Below are 18,632 nucleotides of genomic sequence, written 5' to 3'. Positions count from 1 at the left end.
GCAGCTGATCAATGTTTCTCTCTCATCGATGTTTCCAACTTTCTATCCCTCTCCCTTCCTCTCTGTAAAAAAAAAAAAATCAATAAAATATATTTTTTTAAGAAAATAGAAATAAGCCAGCCAGAGAAAGAGAAATATCACATGATCTCACTTATATGTGGAATCTAATGAACAAAATGAACAAGAAAAATAGAGACAGACTCATAGACAGAGAGCAAGCTGACAACTGAGGGAGGGGAAGATTGAGCAAAAAAGAGAAAAAACTAGAAAAAGAAACAACTAAAAAAAAAACCATACCAATGAATTGCACATTTCTCCACTTATATGATGCATTGTAAGTACATGAAAGTTAAATATTTATTTTTTAAAATAATTCTTTGCTCTAAACAAAATTAAAAAGCGAATTTAAAATTCCATATACTTGCAATGCTTATAAAAAGTTAATATCGCCGAAACCGGTTTGGCTCAGTGGATAGAGCGTCGGCTTGCGGGCTGAGAGGTCCCAGGTTCGAGTCCAGTCAAGGGCATGTACCTGGATTGCGGGCACATCTCCTGTGGGAGATGTGCAGGAGGCAGCTCATTGATGTTTCTCTCTCATCGATGTTTCTAACTATCTCTCTCCCTTCCTCTCTGTAAAAAAATCAATAAAATATATATTAAAAAGTTAATATCATTATTGCATAGATTATTTAGAAAAAAAGGTGTATACCAATTTCACAAAAAGAGGACATGATGTGATTATGCAATATACAGCAGACAAGATTCACATGGCTACAAACAGGAAAATTAAACTTTACTATTTATTAAGTAAATAACAACCAAAACAATAATCTTTTGCCCAGTTAATAAAGATGAAAACTATATAATAGGTAGTGCTGAATTGGGGCACTTTCATACACTATCTGATTATGAAAGTAATGATTATTCTAACTATTCTGAGGTGTTTGTACTCTTTAGCCCCAAGTTACCATAAAGGTGGGGACAAATTCTAATCAATACAAATATTTATGGTAAGTAAATGGTTAAATAATGTGCATGACCTTTGGGATTATACACTGTGCTGACATTTAAAGTTAGATTTTTAAATAATATTTACTATCTTGAGAAATGTGCATAATACATTTAGTGAAATAAGCAAGTCTAGAAAGTATGTGTGTATGTGCACATACACATAATATGAAACTATCTTGAGGGTATATCCTAAAATAATAGAAGTATTTCAGTTTTCTCTGGTTTAGTATAATTGTGGATGATTTTTCCCCTATATTTTTCTATAATCTATATTTTCTGAAGGGAACTTTATTATTTTGCTCATCATAACAAAACACTTTAAAAAATAATTTTTAAATGCACTAAGGAGATATATAATTTATGAAATTTGCAGTGAATCTTATAAAATTATTATTTTTATAATACAAACTTTTACTCCTCAGTGTATGTATTTTTATATTTTTTATGGTCAAAGTTTTATATATTTAAGGTTTTGTGTGTGTGTGTTTTTTCTTAAACAGGGCACATTTGTACCTTAGCTGATTAAAATAAAAACATGTTTTTAGAAACAACTTGAAAGTCTTCCAGTTTCAATAAAAGCAATATTCTGAAATATTCATAATTTTTCATTCCTGATTTATAACTCTCAGGTGACTTACACATGTCTATTTCCTGTGTGCGTTAGATTATACCTCAGGAGAATGATACCCGCTCTAGCCTTACATATAAGTACATCATCCATGAAGACTCCGCACCTACAATCAACAACAACAATGTCATCCAGGAAGAACTAGACACTTTTGAGTGGGCTTTGAAGAGCTGGTCTCAGTGTTCCAAACCCTGTGGTGGAGGTAACAGTTGACACATTTATAACTTTACTAAGCAATTCATATTAAGCCAATCTGCTTGCTTCTGCCTTAAGGATTATCTCTAACGGAGGCTATAATCTGAGAATACCACACAGAGCTGAAAGATAAATACAAAGCATTTTTACCAAAATTTCAGAATCTACAAAGGGTAGGAACCCATTCATAAATGTAGACCTTCTTAAAATCCTCTTTCCCGTTCCCCCGAGTTCTTTCAGTCTCGTGTGATTTCAATAATCACTTTATTCTTCCCAGTCTCTCCCAAATTCAGTGTCCTCTGGTGCTCGCCTTCTGCACTTTTACTTTCCCTGCCTATGCATTTCTTTTCTGTCAGTGTTAATAATAAAAGATCTATTAGTTGTACTGTGTACCAGGTACAGCCTTAAATGCTTTATGTATTAATGCATGAATACTCGCAGGCCTCTGTGAAGTCCCTTCTATTATTATGTCTGTTGTATGAATGGAGAAACCAAAGCACAGGGAAGGTAAGTAATCCATAAGGTCGAACCCAGGAGGTCTGGCTTCTGAGTACATGCTCTTACTACATTATGCTGCCTCTCTGCCCTCCCTAACATAAACCCATTCAGCTGTTCTCATGGGTTCTCCAATTCCCCCATTTTCCATTCCTCTTGTTCTTAACAACAGTGCTTCAGAATCGGGCTGGCCAAGAAAATTCTCCCAACAGGCAGGAGAAGGCCAGGACCTCTCACAATACTGACACTGACTAACTGAAAACAAAAGATTATTAAACCATTTCTTTTATCATTTTAAATTCAAGAATGCATTTCTAAAGTGTTTTTTGGGGGGCCAAGGGAGTAGGCATAAAGTGTTTTAGTTGCTTATGTAAAACAGCACTTTATTTATTATACAAAGTTTGTTTAATTTGGGCCCTCCCTCCTTTTGTATCCTCCCCACTGACTTGGTCACAAGATTTGTCATATACACCTTTTTTTTTTTAACATCTACCACATCTATTCCTTCCTCACTGGGACTCCTTCACAATTTTGGAAGGGACGATTGTTGCAACAGTCTCTTAGTTGACTAACTTTTGATTTTCTTTTCTTCCTTTATTTGCAGGGTAATCTTTCTTGAATGAATGAGTGAATGAATCAATGAATTAATGTGTAGAATGATATTATTTCCTTGTTTCAAATCCTTTAGTCTCCTAATGCGTTGCCCTGAAATACAATATAACTTATGTAGTATTGCCAAAAGTGAATAACCTGAATCTAACCATTAGGAGACTATTAAATAAATCCAAATTGTGGGACATTTTACAAAACAGTTGGTGTGTACACCTCAAATATATTAAAGATAAAGAGTCTCAAAAACTGTTCCTGATTAATTCTATGACAACTGAATGTTCTTGACTGGAAAAACATTGCAACACAGAACATATAGGAACAATTGAAAATTTTGGGGTATGGACAATATATTCTATATATATAAAAAGCCACCATCCGGAACTCCGTAATGACCAGAACAACCAGTCACTATGACACCCACTGCTGCCAGCAAACTAGCCTAATCGGGGGGTGGTGCCAGCCGGCTAACCTCCTATGGGCCCCCACCACCCTGATCAGCCCGCAGCCCCTCCCACACCTGGCCCCACCCCAGATCAGCTCCCCCACTTCAATCAGGGGCAGGGCCGGCCAGCCAACCACCTATGGCCCCTCCCCCCAGCAGCCCCATGCCTGATGGGCCCCCACCACCTCAATTGGACTACGGCCCCTCCCCCTGCCCGGCCCTGCCCAGCCCGCCCCGGCCCCTGCCCCAGGCCTCTGGCCCCCATCAGCTCCCCCCACCCCTTTGGGGTTGGGGACAGCCAGCCCACCACCCACAGCCCCTCCCCATGACCAGCTCCATACCCAATCAGCCTATGGCCCCTCCCCCCGGCCAGCTCCACCCCAAATTGGCCTCTGACACAGCAATTGGAAGTGGGCCTCGCAGGCCAACCTCTCACAGCCCTTCCCCTGGCTGCTGACCCCTGATCAGCCCCTCCACCCCAATCGAGGGCAGGACCCACCAGCCAACTGCCATGACCTCTCCCCCCAGTCAGCCTGACCCTGGTTGGGCCCTCATCAGAGTGAGCTGGCTGGCCAACCTCCTGCTATCTCCTCCTCCTGACAGACCCAGCCCCGATTCACCCCGATTGGGGCTGGACCACCTGGACCCCACCTGTGCACAAATTCATACACTGTGCCTCTAGTCTATACTAATAAAAGGGTAATGTGCTAATTAGACTGGACATCTTCCAGACATCCTTCCAGACTAAGCCACAGTGGGTGGGGGCCAAGGCAGAGGTGGTTAGGGGCAATCAGGCCAGCAGGGGAGGGCAGTTAGGGGTGATCAGGCCGGCATGTGGAGCTGTTAGGGGGCAATCAGGCCAGCAGGCAGAGGCAGTTAGGGGTTATCAGGCAGGCATACAAGCGAGTGGTTAGGAGCCAGCAGTCCCGGATTGCAAGAGGGATGTCCCGGATTGAAGAGGGTGCAGGCCAGGCTGAGGGAACCCCCCTCCCCGAACCATGCACAAATTTCATGTACCAAACTCTAGTCTATATATATATATAAATCTAAGCGACTGTTACAACCGGTCACTATGACATGCACTGACCACCGGTGGGCAGATGCTTAATGCAGGAGCTGCCCCCTGGTGGTCAGTGTACTCCCACAGCCAACCTTTTGCAGACAGCCAACCTCCTGCAGTCTTTTCCCCTAGCTGGCCAGGCCCAATTGGACCCCACTGGGACTGGGCCAGATGGCCCCAATCAGCCACAATCACCTGCCAGGCCAAGGGACCCCATCCATGCATGAATTCATTCACTGGGCCTCTAGATTTATAATAATATGTCTGCATTAAATATCCTGATTTTAAGAATTATAGTGTGGCTATGTAAGAAACTGTGCTTACTCCCAAATGGTTCAGCAAAATTTTACATATGTGTTATATAGTAATTATATGTAAGCAAATATATGTACCTATCTCAAATACAGTGACATGGTAACACAAGGTTAATCTAGATGCAAGGTATAGAAATGTTTATTGTGCTTTCCTTACAACATCCTTTAGGTTTAAATTTTCAAAATAAGAAATAATTATTTACAAATGTGAAAGCTGATGGTTGAAGAGACCTTTAATAACTCCCTGTGACCTTAAAAATAAACTCCAAACATTTGTCTGCCAGTCAAGGCTTTTACATGGAGCCTCTCCTATCTCCCACTCCCTTCACATGTGAAACTTCAGTCATTCAAAGAGACCTGCCGTGTTCTATAGGTTATTTCCTTGGCTTGGAGGAATATTCTACTTTATCCCCTCTATGCAATGCTATTTGAACTTGAAGATTCTACCCAAAGAAGTGCTCGTCATGTAAGAAGGGTTCCCTCCTGTTTCCCAGCTAAATTAGAGACTTTCCCCCTGCGTTGCTTTGGTGCCCCCTACAGTGCATTATGTACATAACTCTGTAAAAGCCTAGGTCACAGGGTTTTGTCACAGTGGTTTTCAAACTTGTCCGTAATAATAGAGTCTCTATATTCAGGGTTCAGTTTATTAGCAAATGTGCAGTTACTATTTAATAATTTGTAATATTTGTTAAATGTAGGCTCTGAAAAGAAGTTTTGTTTATTAGTTTACTTCTGGACCTTCAGCAACTAGAAAAGTGGCTGGTTTATTGTATGCATTCAGTAAATGTTTGAGAATGGACAAGTGATTAAATACAAAGAAATGTACCTTCTTTCACAGGTTTCCAGTACACTAAATACGGATGCCGTAGGAAAAGTGACAATAAAATGGTTCATCGCAGCTTCTGTGAAGTCAACAAAAAGCCGAAACCTATTAGAAGAATGTGCAATATTCAAGAGTGTACACATCCACTGTAAGTATTTATTTTAACTGTCATACCCTGAGGACAAAATAGTATGGGTTTAGATGTCTTTAGCTCTTTTCAATTTTGGTCAAAGCTAATACATGTATCTGGTTTAAATAGTGAAATAAATTCCCAGGAATTATGTGAAGCTGTGGTTCCCTGCTCTCTACCATATTCCTTCTTCTCAAAAATATATTTTTGTATTTGGTAAAAAATAAATACGTGTAGGCAGCTAGGGTCATCTCACTATTCCATATGTGGGATTTTACTAACCGCATGTATTCACTATGATTTCTTACTCTATTGTCCGTTGACTGTATCTGTTGTCCACGAGTTAAAAGTCTGATTTACCTTATATAGAAGATTAAAAAAAAAAAAAAACCTTCTGCTGGGTTAGAGGAGGAGCAGTCACCCAGCGAAGTCAAAAATTAGGAGGCCTCCCTGCCTCCCAGTAGACTTTCCATCAGTCCCTGTTTTCAGCCCTGCCATCACCCGCACTTTCACCTGAGGCTGTAAGCTCTCGGTTTCTGAAATTCGGCATCGTCCGTTTATTAGCTCCTACTGCTGACTTAAACGTCATTCTTCTTATGTCTACTAACTACTCCCTAGGTTCCAAAATTATCTTGTGGCGGCTTCTTTTCAATTTTTTTTTACTTTTGGCCTTTGTGCTATTTTTCTCATTCGTCGTCATTCTAGGAGTTTCAGGATGGAATAAGGTAACCATCATTGTCTATGATATGAAGCGTATGTTTCTCAAGTAATTCCTGTCTTCAGATGAGAGTCACTACTGAGGCCTTCAAAATGGGTTGCCAGAATACATTGTACTGCCTACTTGACGCGCTGGAGCTATCTTAAACAGCTAATACCAAAGACTGAAAGGTTTTAGTGTGGTTGTATTTTGGAGCCCCGTATATATGGAAAGAAAAAACAAATTGCAGAGGAAAAGTAACTTTAGAGAGGCTAAATAGTATGCCTCAATTACATTCTGACAGATTGATGAAGCAGATGGAATCGACAGTCACAGCCCTGGGGAACCTGGTAACCCCATGTAATGGGGAACTGTCTGTAATATTGTACACACAGCTGATTTGGAGGGTACTGTGGGCATTGACATTGACGCTAGAATTTGGAAATGTCCCATGGGAAATCTTTTTGAAAAGATTTTGGAAATATTTCTTTCAGGTGCATTCAAGCCCTGGATGGCCACTGCCTTTACATTCTTGTCAGACCCATTAAGGACCAACATGAAGAACTGAATTTTCTAAACAGAATAGATATGTCAGGCAATCTTCATGGCAATGATTGTAGAAATAAACGTCATCTCCGAAAATGAAAAATGAATAAATTCATGGTTTCATGGAAAAAGCAGCAGCAGCCAAATAAATTTGTGTTAGCAAGCATAGGGTGGATTCCTGTTTTTATAATTTCCTTTCAGATCTTTAACACCATTAGGCAGTGTGGCTGAAAGTGAGTTGGTATTATTTTGTAAACTGCCATCGTATCTAAACTTAACCAGGTATCCTCAAGATGAGTTTCAGAAACCTTCTGTTGGTCATGCTTTAGGAAAGGACAAAGTTTCAGAATCATTGGGAGGCAGAAAAATACTAAGCCATTCAAAAATAGAAGTGTCGGGCCTATCATTGTTAGAAAGTTCTAAGACTTTTTTTAATTGCTCAATGCACCCCTCTCTGAAAGTGCCTCCTGTACTACCGTAAGCCCCACTGGGTTGCACGTCACTCAGAGAGCAGGGGAGTCTAGACTTGCAGGGCAGGAAGGTGTACATGCTACACCCCAGTGACCATGTTCACTTCACCCCCACACCCACAGCTGGATAGCAGAAGAGTGGGAGCATTGCACCAAAACCTGTGGGAGTTCCGGCTACCAGCTTCGCACTGTGCGCTGCCTTCAGCCCCTCCATGATGGCACCAACCGCTCTGTGCACAGCAAGTACTGTGTGGGTGACCGGCCTGAGAGCCGCCGGCCTTGTAACAGAGTGCCCTGCCCAGCCCAGTGGAAAACGGGGCCCTGGAGTGAGGTGGGTGTGTGAGTTCTGCATGCACGTGTATGTGCATAAGATAGGAAGGCTATTTTCATCTGGCTTCAATATCAGGCAAGCCTTGTGTGAATTGAGAAACTTGCATATTTTAAAATCATTAAGCACCTGGAGGTGTTTGCAAATTTAATATTTTAAAACAGTGTTTGCATTTAAGTTTAGTTGGTTGAGGCAAACCATGTCTGGGTGTTTTGTGACATAGAGGAGTCTAAAGGTGACTGATCTTCTGTTTAATATATTTGTTGACTTCACCATCCTTATGGGTTAATTCCAAACCCCTGACACCGAATGCAGGTCCCTGCCCCATTTGGCATCACACAAACCTTTTTTTTTTTAATTGAGGTGTAATTAACACAACATTATATTAGTTTCAGGTGTACAATGTAAGGATTCAATATCTGTATATATTGCAAAATGATCACCACAAGAAGTCCTACACTGACTCTTCTTATTTTTTCTTTATTCCAACTCTTTGACTCAGTTTAAGTAAAATTCCCACTGTTCCAAAAAGACTGTTCTGGGTAGAGCATCCTACCTTTTGTAGGTCGGCCCTTCCCCCTCGTCCTATCTGCCCATCTCCCTCTCATCTACCAGCGCTCATCTCCGGGGCACCTAGGGGTGCTTTTTCCAAAGCCCTTCCTTTGCACCTGAAGGCATGTTGTTCATGGCGGACTACTTTAACTCCTGTCCTTGAGTCTGCTCACTACTAATCTACCCAATTCTCAAGAACTGTGTGCCCTGCTTCCCCGGTACCCAGCCAGTGCCTATGAAAATGATGTTGGTTTGGTGACTGGCTGACTCAATGTTGGGGTGCCTGAATTAATGTCTTTGATATTTGTAAAGGATCATCATGAGGAGTCATAGGAGAAGAGCTTATAGAAGGAAATGGCATCAAAAAGCAGGTAGAAAATGGAGGAGGGAGTGGAGAGCAGGCCCAGGAAGGAAGGACAGGCAAGTGAAGTCACCCGGACAAACCATGAAGATAACTCATGTTCTTTGCCCCTCAAAGTCCTGGAATGAGAACTCCTTCTCTGTAGCTCCTGTCTAGAATAATAGATAGATGTTTCTGAGCATAGTTTTAGAAATGAATTTATGGGAATAGAGCAATGATGGTTTTAAAGAGGTTGAATTAACCAAGGTAACATGTCAGGAAGTCCTACCATCTGTAAAAAAGGTGAGAAAATGGGAAGCTCCCTAAAAACAGGCACCACTACTGTTCTAAGAACTACATGAACCTTAGCTGGTTTGGCTTAGTGGATAGAGCGTCGGCCTGTGAACTGAAAGGTCCCAGGTTCGATTCTGGTCAAGGGCACATGCCCTGGTTGTGGACTTGATCCCCAGTGGGGGACTTGCAGGAGGCAGCTGATCACTGATTCTCTCTCATCATTGATGTTTCTATCTCTCTTTCCCCCTCCCTTCCTCTCTGAAATCAATAAAAATATATTTTTAAAAAATAAGACCTGCATGGATATTAACACTATAATGCTAATAGCTCTTTCTTAGCAAATGCTTATTACATGCCAGGCATAATCTTCACATACCTTGTCTCCTTTGCCTTCATTTAGTTCCACAATAATCCTATGAGGCAATTATTAGTATCCTAGCTTTCAGAGAAAAAGCCAGGTGCCCAGGCTGGTCAATGATGGAGCCCCATAAACCTAGGATTATCTGTCTCCAAACCACTGTGTAGCACCACCTCCATAGAGAAGGAACTCCAGGGTGTGTGTGTGTGTATGTGTGAGAGCACGGGGACAGGAAGAAAGATGGTCTTGGTGCAATAACCGTCTATAATGGCAGCCTTTGTCTCTGTAGTGCTCTGTGACCTGCGGTGAAGGGACGGAGGTGAGGCAGGTCCTCTGCAGGGCCAGTGACCACTGTGACGGGGACAAGCCTGAGGCCACCAGAGCCTGTCAGCTGCCTCCCTGTAATGGTAGGTGTGACACTAACTGGTTTCACTGCTCTGACAATGGTTTTTAAGCACCAAAAAGCAGAATTTCCTTTCAGGACAAGCTCTGGAATTTCCATTCGCTTATCAGAAAATAACCAAAGGTAATTAATCTTAAAAAATTAGCCTAAAAAGAATTCCACCCAGGGAATTGTCCTAACCACTGGGGTCAGGGCTGCGTCCCGTGCATGTAGCATCTATCAATATGTGTTTCTAGAAGAGCTGCTTATTGTCTTCTGTGACTTTCTTTATAACCTATCATTGTAAAAGCATAATATTGTGGAAGGTTTTGAAATGTTTTACTAAAGTTATTCAGTATAGACATGTGGGTGGTAAATGCTATTTATAAAGCTATTTCCAATATCTGTCCGTCTACCTCCATGCACTCCCTGAGGGTGAGTTCTGAATAGACACCTTACACATGCAGAAATCTGCCTGATCGCCTCTCTTGCTAGATTACAAAAGCAGAGTCAGTGTAATTTAAAAATAGTGCTTTGCTGCTGGAAATAGATAAAATATACATGGGATGGCTTCAGTTTCTGTCACTCTGTCTCCTTTTCTGTGCTGTCTCCGTCCTCTCTGCCTGTTCTGCTGCTCCCCTTCTTCCCGCACACACCTTCTCTTCTCAGCCTCTCTCCCCACCTCCCATCTCATTCTAGGTCTTCCATACTCTCCTTATCGCTCTCCCCCGACCCTTTCTCTACCACATGTGCCTGTGCCTCTTCCCAGTCTCATACATTCTCGCCCTTCTGTCCTCTCCTTACCCTCCCTCCATCACAAACTTACTCTTAAACGCAATTCTACTAAGTCTGTGCCTAATACAACTGTGGACGCTGCTCAGACCTACTAGTGAGGCTTGGGACTATAGAAGTTGCCTTTTTAATGGCCTGTGACAACATATATTGCTTGAATATTGACGTGTGCTAAATGGCTTATTTTTTCAAGAAAATTTGCAAAGCACTATTTTATCAAATGTCTTTTTTTTTTTTTAAAGAAATTTCAGGCTTCAAGTCTTGTAAACCTTATAAATTATTTCATTATACATTTTCATTTGAAATGTGTAGTGGTATGAACAAGAATGACCATGAGGGGGAGACAAAGAACTTGAATTCAATCATTTTTCTCTGGAAAGTATATTTGAAAGTTCAAAACACAACATCAGATCCAGAGAAGACACTTTACTCAGAAGCTATAAAGTTTAGTTGCCCTAATATTTTATTTTTTATGTAGGCATTACCACCAGGAGGCTAAACACTTTGTGAGTAAGCTTTGCTAATGTTAATAGAGCTATATATTTCTATAAATAGGCCTAATTATCAGCAAGAGTATACTTGATTCTCTTCCTTTTTAGCTAAAAGAAAATGTTTTTATTATAAAACTGAGGTGCTGATGGGAGGACATCACTATGTTATGTTAGTGATTCCACATCCTTTTAGCTTCTCTCTTGCTCTGAAATGTAGAATTCTAAAAGGCCACCTGTTTCTACCATATACAATGGAGTAAGTAACACTTCCCTTCAGAGTCTCAAGCTGCAATTAGAATCAAATGGCCTTTTGAGACCCTGTGTAAAACGTTTTTTTTCTGAACTCCTTAGAATGATCTGGGCATTGAGTGAGAAAGCTAAAAAAACGTTCTTAATTGTAATGATTTTATCATATGAATCCTTTTCTAAGCCCCATTTTTGATAATACTATTTATGGCTGCCATGAAGCCCTTCCCATCTATCCCAAGGCAAATTACCCATGAAATTAATATATCCCTTTGCTCTTATTTTCTCTCCAGAATATCTCTGCCTTTTCCCTCTTCCATATAGAAGCATAGTCTGGCCATAATTAGACCCAGGCTGTGTACCTGTCCCTGCAATGCCAAGCTGCTCACACTTAGACACAACAGACCCTTATGTGGTCTCCTTCTTTAACTCAAAGAGAATAGAGCACTTTGAGCTGGGCCACATAATTTAGAAGGTTTCAAAGACTTGGAGCCAGAATGAGGGTGATGGAGGTCAGGAGTCAATGGGAAGAGACAGTACAGGGTCAGTTAAGATCCATTATCCTAGGACCTAGAGGCTTAATTACACATGAAGAAGAAATTATCTTCCTTATCCTATATAATAAAAACCTAATATGCTAAGTGTCCGGTCGTCCATTCAACCAATCAAAGCATAATATGCTAATGATATACTAAGGCTGCTCAGCCGCTTGCTATGACGTACACTGACCACCAGGGACAGACGCTCCGACCAGTAAGTTATCTTGCTGCTGGGATCCAGCCAATTGGGACTGAGCAAGACAGACCGGACATGCCCTGGAGCCCTTCCACGGTTCCTCCCCGGCTGTCCAACCTTCCACATCCCTCCCTGATCATGCACCGGTGGGGTCTCTCAGCCTGGCCTGTGCCTTCTCATAATCCAGGACCCCTCGGGGGATGTCAGAGAGCTGGTTTTGGCCTGATCCCACAGGCCAGGTCAAGGGACCCGACTGGTGCACAAATTTGTGCACTGGGCCTCTAATCCTATCTAATAAAGAGGGAATATGCTAATTGACCCTCACACTGTTGCAAAGATGGCATCACCCACAGCCAATAAGGAGGGAATATGCTAATTGACTAGCCCACCTTCAAAGATGGCAGCGCCTACAGCCAATAAGGATGGAATATTGCTAATTGCCTGCCCTCAAAGATGGAGGCACCCACAGCCACAAGGTGGTGGGGCCCAGTCCCCTTAGCCCTGCCAGGGTGGCAGGCATGTGGCCGCTCCGTGTGCCTGCCTCTGGAGACCCCTCAGTCCCCTCAGCCCACCAGCCACCTAGGGCCGGCCCGAGGCACAGGCAAGCCTCGGATGGCAGCTGCCCAGCCACCTAGGGCTGCCTAAGGCTCAGGTAACGAGGGCTGGCCGAGGCTTGCACTGCCGGCAGTAACAGCAGCAGAGGTGTGATGGGGCATCGCCTTCCCCTGATTGCCGAGTCGTCTCCCACCTCTGAGGGCTCCAGGACTGTGAAAGGGGGCAGGCCAGGCTGAGTGATCCCCCCTCCAGTGCATGAATTTTCACGCACCAGGCCTCTAGTTTTAAGATAATAGGCATAGAAAAAGTCATTTACATATAATGAGGAATTGATATTTGAGGTGAAACCTCATTAAGGTGATTCTCAGGCATTCACAACATAATTAGCAGATTACTTTAGCTAATAGAAAATACTCAAACATCATACTATATGGTAGATTTGTAAATGTCAGGCAAATATAAGTCATTCCACAGTTTGGGACATGGACATGGTTCTGTAACTCTAGTAAGTAATTTATCATTTCTAATACATAATAAATAAAGGTGGTATTTTTAGCTCTCCTGTTGGCCTTGCCAACTGACCCCTTTTTTGTTCGTTTTCAAACTTCACTAAAAAAGATTCTTTGACAAGTTATATGGCAGTTTCCTTACTTAACAATATAGTATTAGCCAATAATACATCTAATTAAAACATTATCTCAGTTTTTTCTTTGGTAATATATTTTTACGATTTAATTTGTTTTAAAAGGTCTTGAGTATATGTTTTTATTTTAAATTTAATATAGAGACTATTCTATATTATAAAATAAATCAGATGCTTCTTTATATCCTAAAAATATATGTGGTAAAAGTAATCCTATTTTCTCATTAGAAAATCAGATATATGTTCCTAGTGAGAACAAAAAAAATACCCTTGCTCTGAAGACTCCTGATGGAGATATTAAAATGGAGGAAAACCCAGATGCTTTGCACATAAAGAACTGCTTACTGCATTGAATTCATCCTCATGCTGATATCTGTAATGTAAAGGTTCCTTTGAACAACTCCCATCAATGTCTGGTTTTACTTAAATCTTTTGTAAATTCATAAAAATTTGTACTTTTTGCAGATGAGCCATGTCTGGGAGATAAATCCATATTCTGTCAAATGGAGGTGCTGGCGCGGTACTGCTCCATCCCAGGTTATAACAAGTTGTGCTGTGAGTCCTGCAGCAAACGCAGCAGCACCCTGCCACCGCCCTTCCTTCCTGAAGCTGCTGAAACTCGTGATGAAGTTATCTTTAACCCCAGTGACCTCCCTGGATCCCTAGTGATGCCTACATCTTTGGTTCCTTACTATTCAGAGACTCCTGCTGAGAGGAAGAAATCTTTGAGTAGGATCTCTTCAGCAGGCGGTCCAAATGCATCTGCTACTCTCAGGCCACACAGTAAACCCGATGGTGCTAACTTACCCCAGAGGAGAGCTCAGCGAGCAGGAAGTAAGCCTGTGGGACAGGTCTCCCCTGCCACCAGGAGTGGACACCTCACTTCATCCTCACAAACCGCTGCTGCCCCCTTCCTTGCAGTCCATGATTCAACAGGTGCTTCTTCTCAGGCAAGAACCTCAAAGAAAGAGGAAAAGATTAATGACAACAGACATCCGCTAAGATCGCCCACCTTGGAAAGATGAAAAGGTGAACCTAAAAGGCTAGAAATCAGAGGAAAGCCTGGCCAAGCTCCCTCTCCCAGTGGTGCATACAGCTTGTTTAAAGTGGTCATCTCCATACATTGTCAACTCATTTTACCTGTAAATGGAAGAGCAAAAGTGCTGGTTCACTTTCTAGTTGCTTTCCTCCTTTTTTTGTTCTGCATTAACTCATTACCAGAATTCATTGGAAGAAGGCACCAAAGAATATTAACAGAAGGAAAGTGGCTAAGTGTATTGGTCACTCTCTACAGCAGAAAAGGGACTGGAGCCATTTGTGCATATCAGCTGATTTTTTGCTTTAAAAGTTATAGTAAAAAGGAGGTGCCAACGGTTTACACCTTAACAAAATATTTTGGAAATGGAGCAAAGAATTTGTAGACTTGTATTTCTATTTATCTATATTAGAAATATTGTATGAGCAAATTTGCAGCTGTTGTGTAAATACTGTATATTGCAGAAATCAGTATTATTTTAAGAGATGTGTTCTCAAATGATTGTTTACTATATTACATTTCTGGATGTTCTAGGTGCTTGTCATTGAGTATTGCCTATTTGACATTTTTTGGGCTGATATTCAAAGCAGAATGTTACAAAAAAGAAGTTAGAATTGCAGCTACTGACAATACCAAGGGTTTTATTTAATCAACAGTGTGATGCTTAAGTTACAGAAAAGGAAAAAAACAACAACAGGTAAGCTGCAGATATACAGATTTCAGCTTACCTATTACTTTCCATCCTTTAATAAAAAAGAATGGACTGTGGTCACAGGGAACAGAGACCAATCAATGAACCTGTGCAATAAAAAAATGGAAACTGCTTACCAGGACCTCAATAGGCACCACTGATGTGTCTTATGTTTTTAAGTTGTGTTTTTTTTATTTTCCCATTGTTGACACATCCAAGAAAAAGCATACTCAATGTACTGTAATAATAACAAAGGAATATGTATTGAGATAATTTGTATGTTGGTAGCTGAACTAGAATTTATACTCAAGTATAGTAGGGCTTTGAAAGCAGGTTCTAAAAAGCATTTGTCAATGGTTGCAATATTTATTTTCTGCATGGTTCACACACCCAAATGTTCACAACCACAATGCATCTGACTGCAATAATGTGCTAGTAATTTATGCCAGTGGTCACCTTACTCACAGTGAAGCCAGAAATGCTCTCTCCAGGGAGTAGATGTAAAGTACTTGTATATAGAATTCAGAACTGAAGATATTTATTAAAAGTTGATTTTTTCCTTGATAGTATTTTTATGTACTAAATATTTACGCTAATATCAATGACATATTTTGGCAAACTAGAGAGACATATTAGAAATGCATGCTTTGTGCTATGCCTACGGGAGAAACTTAAGCAAACAACAGCCAAATCAAAGAGCTAAAGCTGAACTAATTTGATGTGATGCAACCATTTGCATCTTTAAAGTAGTTGAAATGAAGTTGATTTGTTCCCCTTCAATGAAACAAAATATATGGACTTAGTTAGCTTTTTTTGAAATAGTGAATTAGAAACATTTTTTAAAAAAAGTATGTGAAAGAGATATGCACTTCATAAATTACAATTCAAAAAATAAAGAAATATGCATGTCCCCATAATGGTTTTGAGGTCAGTTTCTGAACTGTTTAAATGTATTATGCATGCTAACCTTCATGAAGACATGTTAACCTTCAAAGCACAGGATGTGCAAGGACTTTTGCATTTGAATCATGATAAACTAACAGCTTCACCTATTGACTCTATACCTCCAAGGAATCGCTGCTACTTTGTGCAAGACTTTTGAAAGTCAAATGAGTTAGGTGAATTCCAGATCATAAAATAATCCCGAGCCTCAAGTAAAGGTCATTCCCCACCCCCAAAAATGAATTCTCTCTAGTTTGCTTGCATGTGTATACATCTGGTCCATAGGAGAGTTTAAAGAGGGTCACACACATACACCTCCCATAAAGATGTACACATTCGTTATACTTCTGATCTTCAAGCTTCCTTTTCTACTAAGCTAAACATTCTTTTTTTTTTTATCAAAGTGTACACTACTGATGCTGTTTGTTGTATTGGGAGCACGTAGCAATAAAAATGTTAATAAAATATAGATCTGGCTCCATTGAGGTTTTTATCATTGGATTCATCACTGAGTAATGAAAAAGTTCTCTTTCCACCTACAAAGTGAAATAGCATCAAATCCATTTGCTATTGGACTTTCTCTAAACTGTTCAAATGGAGTGACAGTGTCTCCTAGTCTCACGTCAGGGTGTATCATAATATACTTTAAAAATAAAAATTTAAAAAACAAGATTTTATGGGGTGTGGCTTAAGTTCATTCCACAGAATTATGAAGAGGCAGAGAGAAAATGATGATATATATAATTAGTATTATAATAAAAGAGTAATATGCAAATTGACCCTAACAGCAGAGCAACTGGGAATCACTGGTCACTAAGACACACATCGACCACCAGGCGGCAGACGCTCAATGCAGGAGCTGCCCCCTGGTGGTCAGTGTGCTCCCACAGGGGGAACTCTGCTCAGCCACTAGCCTGGCTGACGGCTGCCAGTAGAGCCGTGGTGGTGGGAGCCTCTCCTGCCTCCTCAGCAGTGCTAAGGATGTCCAACTGCAGCTAGGCCTGCTCCCCGCTTACAGGTGGACATCCCCCAGGGGCTCCCAGGCTGCCAAAGAAATGTCTGACTGCCAGCTTAGGCCCAATCCCCCCAGGGAGCGGGCCTAAGCCAGCAGGTGGCCATTCCCTGAGGGGTCCCAGACTATGAGAGGGCACAGGCCGGGCTGAGGGACCCTCCCAAGTGCACAAATTTTTGTGCACCGGGCCTCTAGTATATATATATATATATATGTAAAGAAAAGGGGGGTAGACTGTTAAAATGCTTCCCACCAGCTTTGAACCTTGATTGCCTGAGGATTGGTTGGGAACCCATCACCCATGACTCTGAAGTATGGGGAGGAATGGAACATCACATTGGAGGGCCTTCTGGGAGTCACCACCTATAACTTCATACATAAATGAGTTTAGGTAACCTGGCTAGGTTTCCTTGCCTGTAAAATAGGAGACAGAACTTGAAACACCATGGGGTGAAGACTGTGAGAAATGACATATAGCTGCTAGCATATAGTAACTCACAATTACTAGTGTCATTATCCTTATATCATCCCCAACCTCCTCCTCATCTTCACTGTGTGACGAAACCACAGCTTTCCTCTAGGGTCCATGGCTAGTTTGAATCAGTCACTGGGCCTATTGATCGTGGTAAATAATGGAGTTTCAGAAATCTAAGGACAAAAAAATGTAGTTTTAAAAATTGATGGGAAAGATTAATTCATTAAAAATGCTCTTCAGTAATTGATTTTTGAAGATTTGTATCTATTTATGCTCACTCTGCTTTTGCCAACATTAAATAGTCAAACTAAGGAATAACCGTTAATTGTATGTTTCTATAAAGGTGGCCCTGGGTGCAATAATTCCCAAATTATTAGCAAATCAATGTTTCTCATATACTTACATTAATCACTTGGCAGAAATATTAACAAGTCATTCCTTTATACCTATTTTGTATTTTCTTCATGGAGAGGCTGCTTAAATATACTAGTAAGATTTTAAGAACTGAAAAATGATGGAAACATAGATAAGGTATAACAGATATCACTTGTTTAAAAGAAGTACTAAATAAAAAATAAAAAGCAGTTGAAGTAAAACTGCTTAAAATGCAGTAAAATATAAAAGCCAACCTAGGATGCACAGGCATTACAACACATCAACTAATATTAGAAAACAATCATCTGGGGCCCAGACGCTTCTGCATAAATCACTTAGAGCTAGAGATAACAAAGAATTAAAGCAAATCATAATCTACTGAAATAAATTTATCAAAAACATAACTTTTAAGACAAAATGAAGTGCTACAAATTTCTGCAAAATCGAATTACCACCTTATTTCTTTTCCCCATCCTGATGTATAAAAGTGCATAAAAGTCACTTGTCACTTATCTACTTTGTTGGGATGCTAATGTTTATTGCACTGACACTGTTGATCAGAAAGGTTGCTCTTTTCCAGCCATTCATACTTTCAAACAAATTATTAATTGACCAGTTAATTTTCAACCATTTTATTTTAAAATTTTTATTGTTATTATTTTAAAATTGTCACCCAAAGATACCACTCCCCACCCCCCTATGATCTTTAGAGAGTGGAAGGGAGGGGGAAGAGGGGGAGGGAATGAGACAGAGAGAGAGAGAGAGAATGTGAGAGAGACACATCTTCTGGTTGCCTCCCACATGTGCCCCTACAGAGGCTGGGGAATCAAACCTGCAACTGAGGTATGAGCCCTTGACCAGGAAATGAACCTGCAACCCTTTAATCCACAGGCCAATGCTCTAATGACTGAGAAAACTGACCAGGCTCAACCATTTGCTTTTTAACAATTCACTGGGGTTTG

The 18,632-nt window shown here is 40.9% G+C and overlaps 1 protein-coding gene across 1 annotated transcript in view; it reads left to right on the top strand.

Moving 5' to 3' along the window:
- The window catches only part of ADAMTS3 (ADAM metallopeptidase with thrombospondin type 1 motif 3), a 237,602-nt gene extending 221,325 nt beyond the window's left edge, over positions 1 to 16,277 (top strand). The window contains exons 18-22 of the mRNA XM_006769918.2: positions 1,676 to 1,841; positions 5,596 to 5,728; positions 7,547 to 7,754; positions 9,585 to 9,702; positions 13,605 to 16,277. Of these exons, the coding sequence (XP_006769981.1) occupies positions 1,676 to 1,841; positions 5,596 to 5,728; positions 7,547 to 7,754; positions 9,585 to 9,702; positions 13,605 to 14,164 (1,185 nt within the window). The 3' untranslated portion in view covers positions 14,165 to 16,277. The remainder of the gene's footprint in view (positions 1 to 1,675; positions 1,842 to 5,595; positions 5,729 to 7,546; positions 7,755 to 9,584; positions 9,703 to 13,604) is intronic.
- Positions 16,278 to 18,632: the final 2,355 nt, after the last annotated feature.

The sequence above is a fragment of the Myotis davidii genome, unplaced genomic scaffold (genome assembly GCF_000327345.1).
Source record: "Myotis davidii unplaced genomic scaffold, ASM32734v1 scaffold284, whole genome shotgun sequence".
Lineage (NCBI taxonomy): Eukaryota > Metazoa > Chordata > Mammalia > Chiroptera > Vespertilionidae > Myotis > Myotis davidii.
This window is presented reverse-complemented; position numbering and strand designations above follow the sequence as displayed.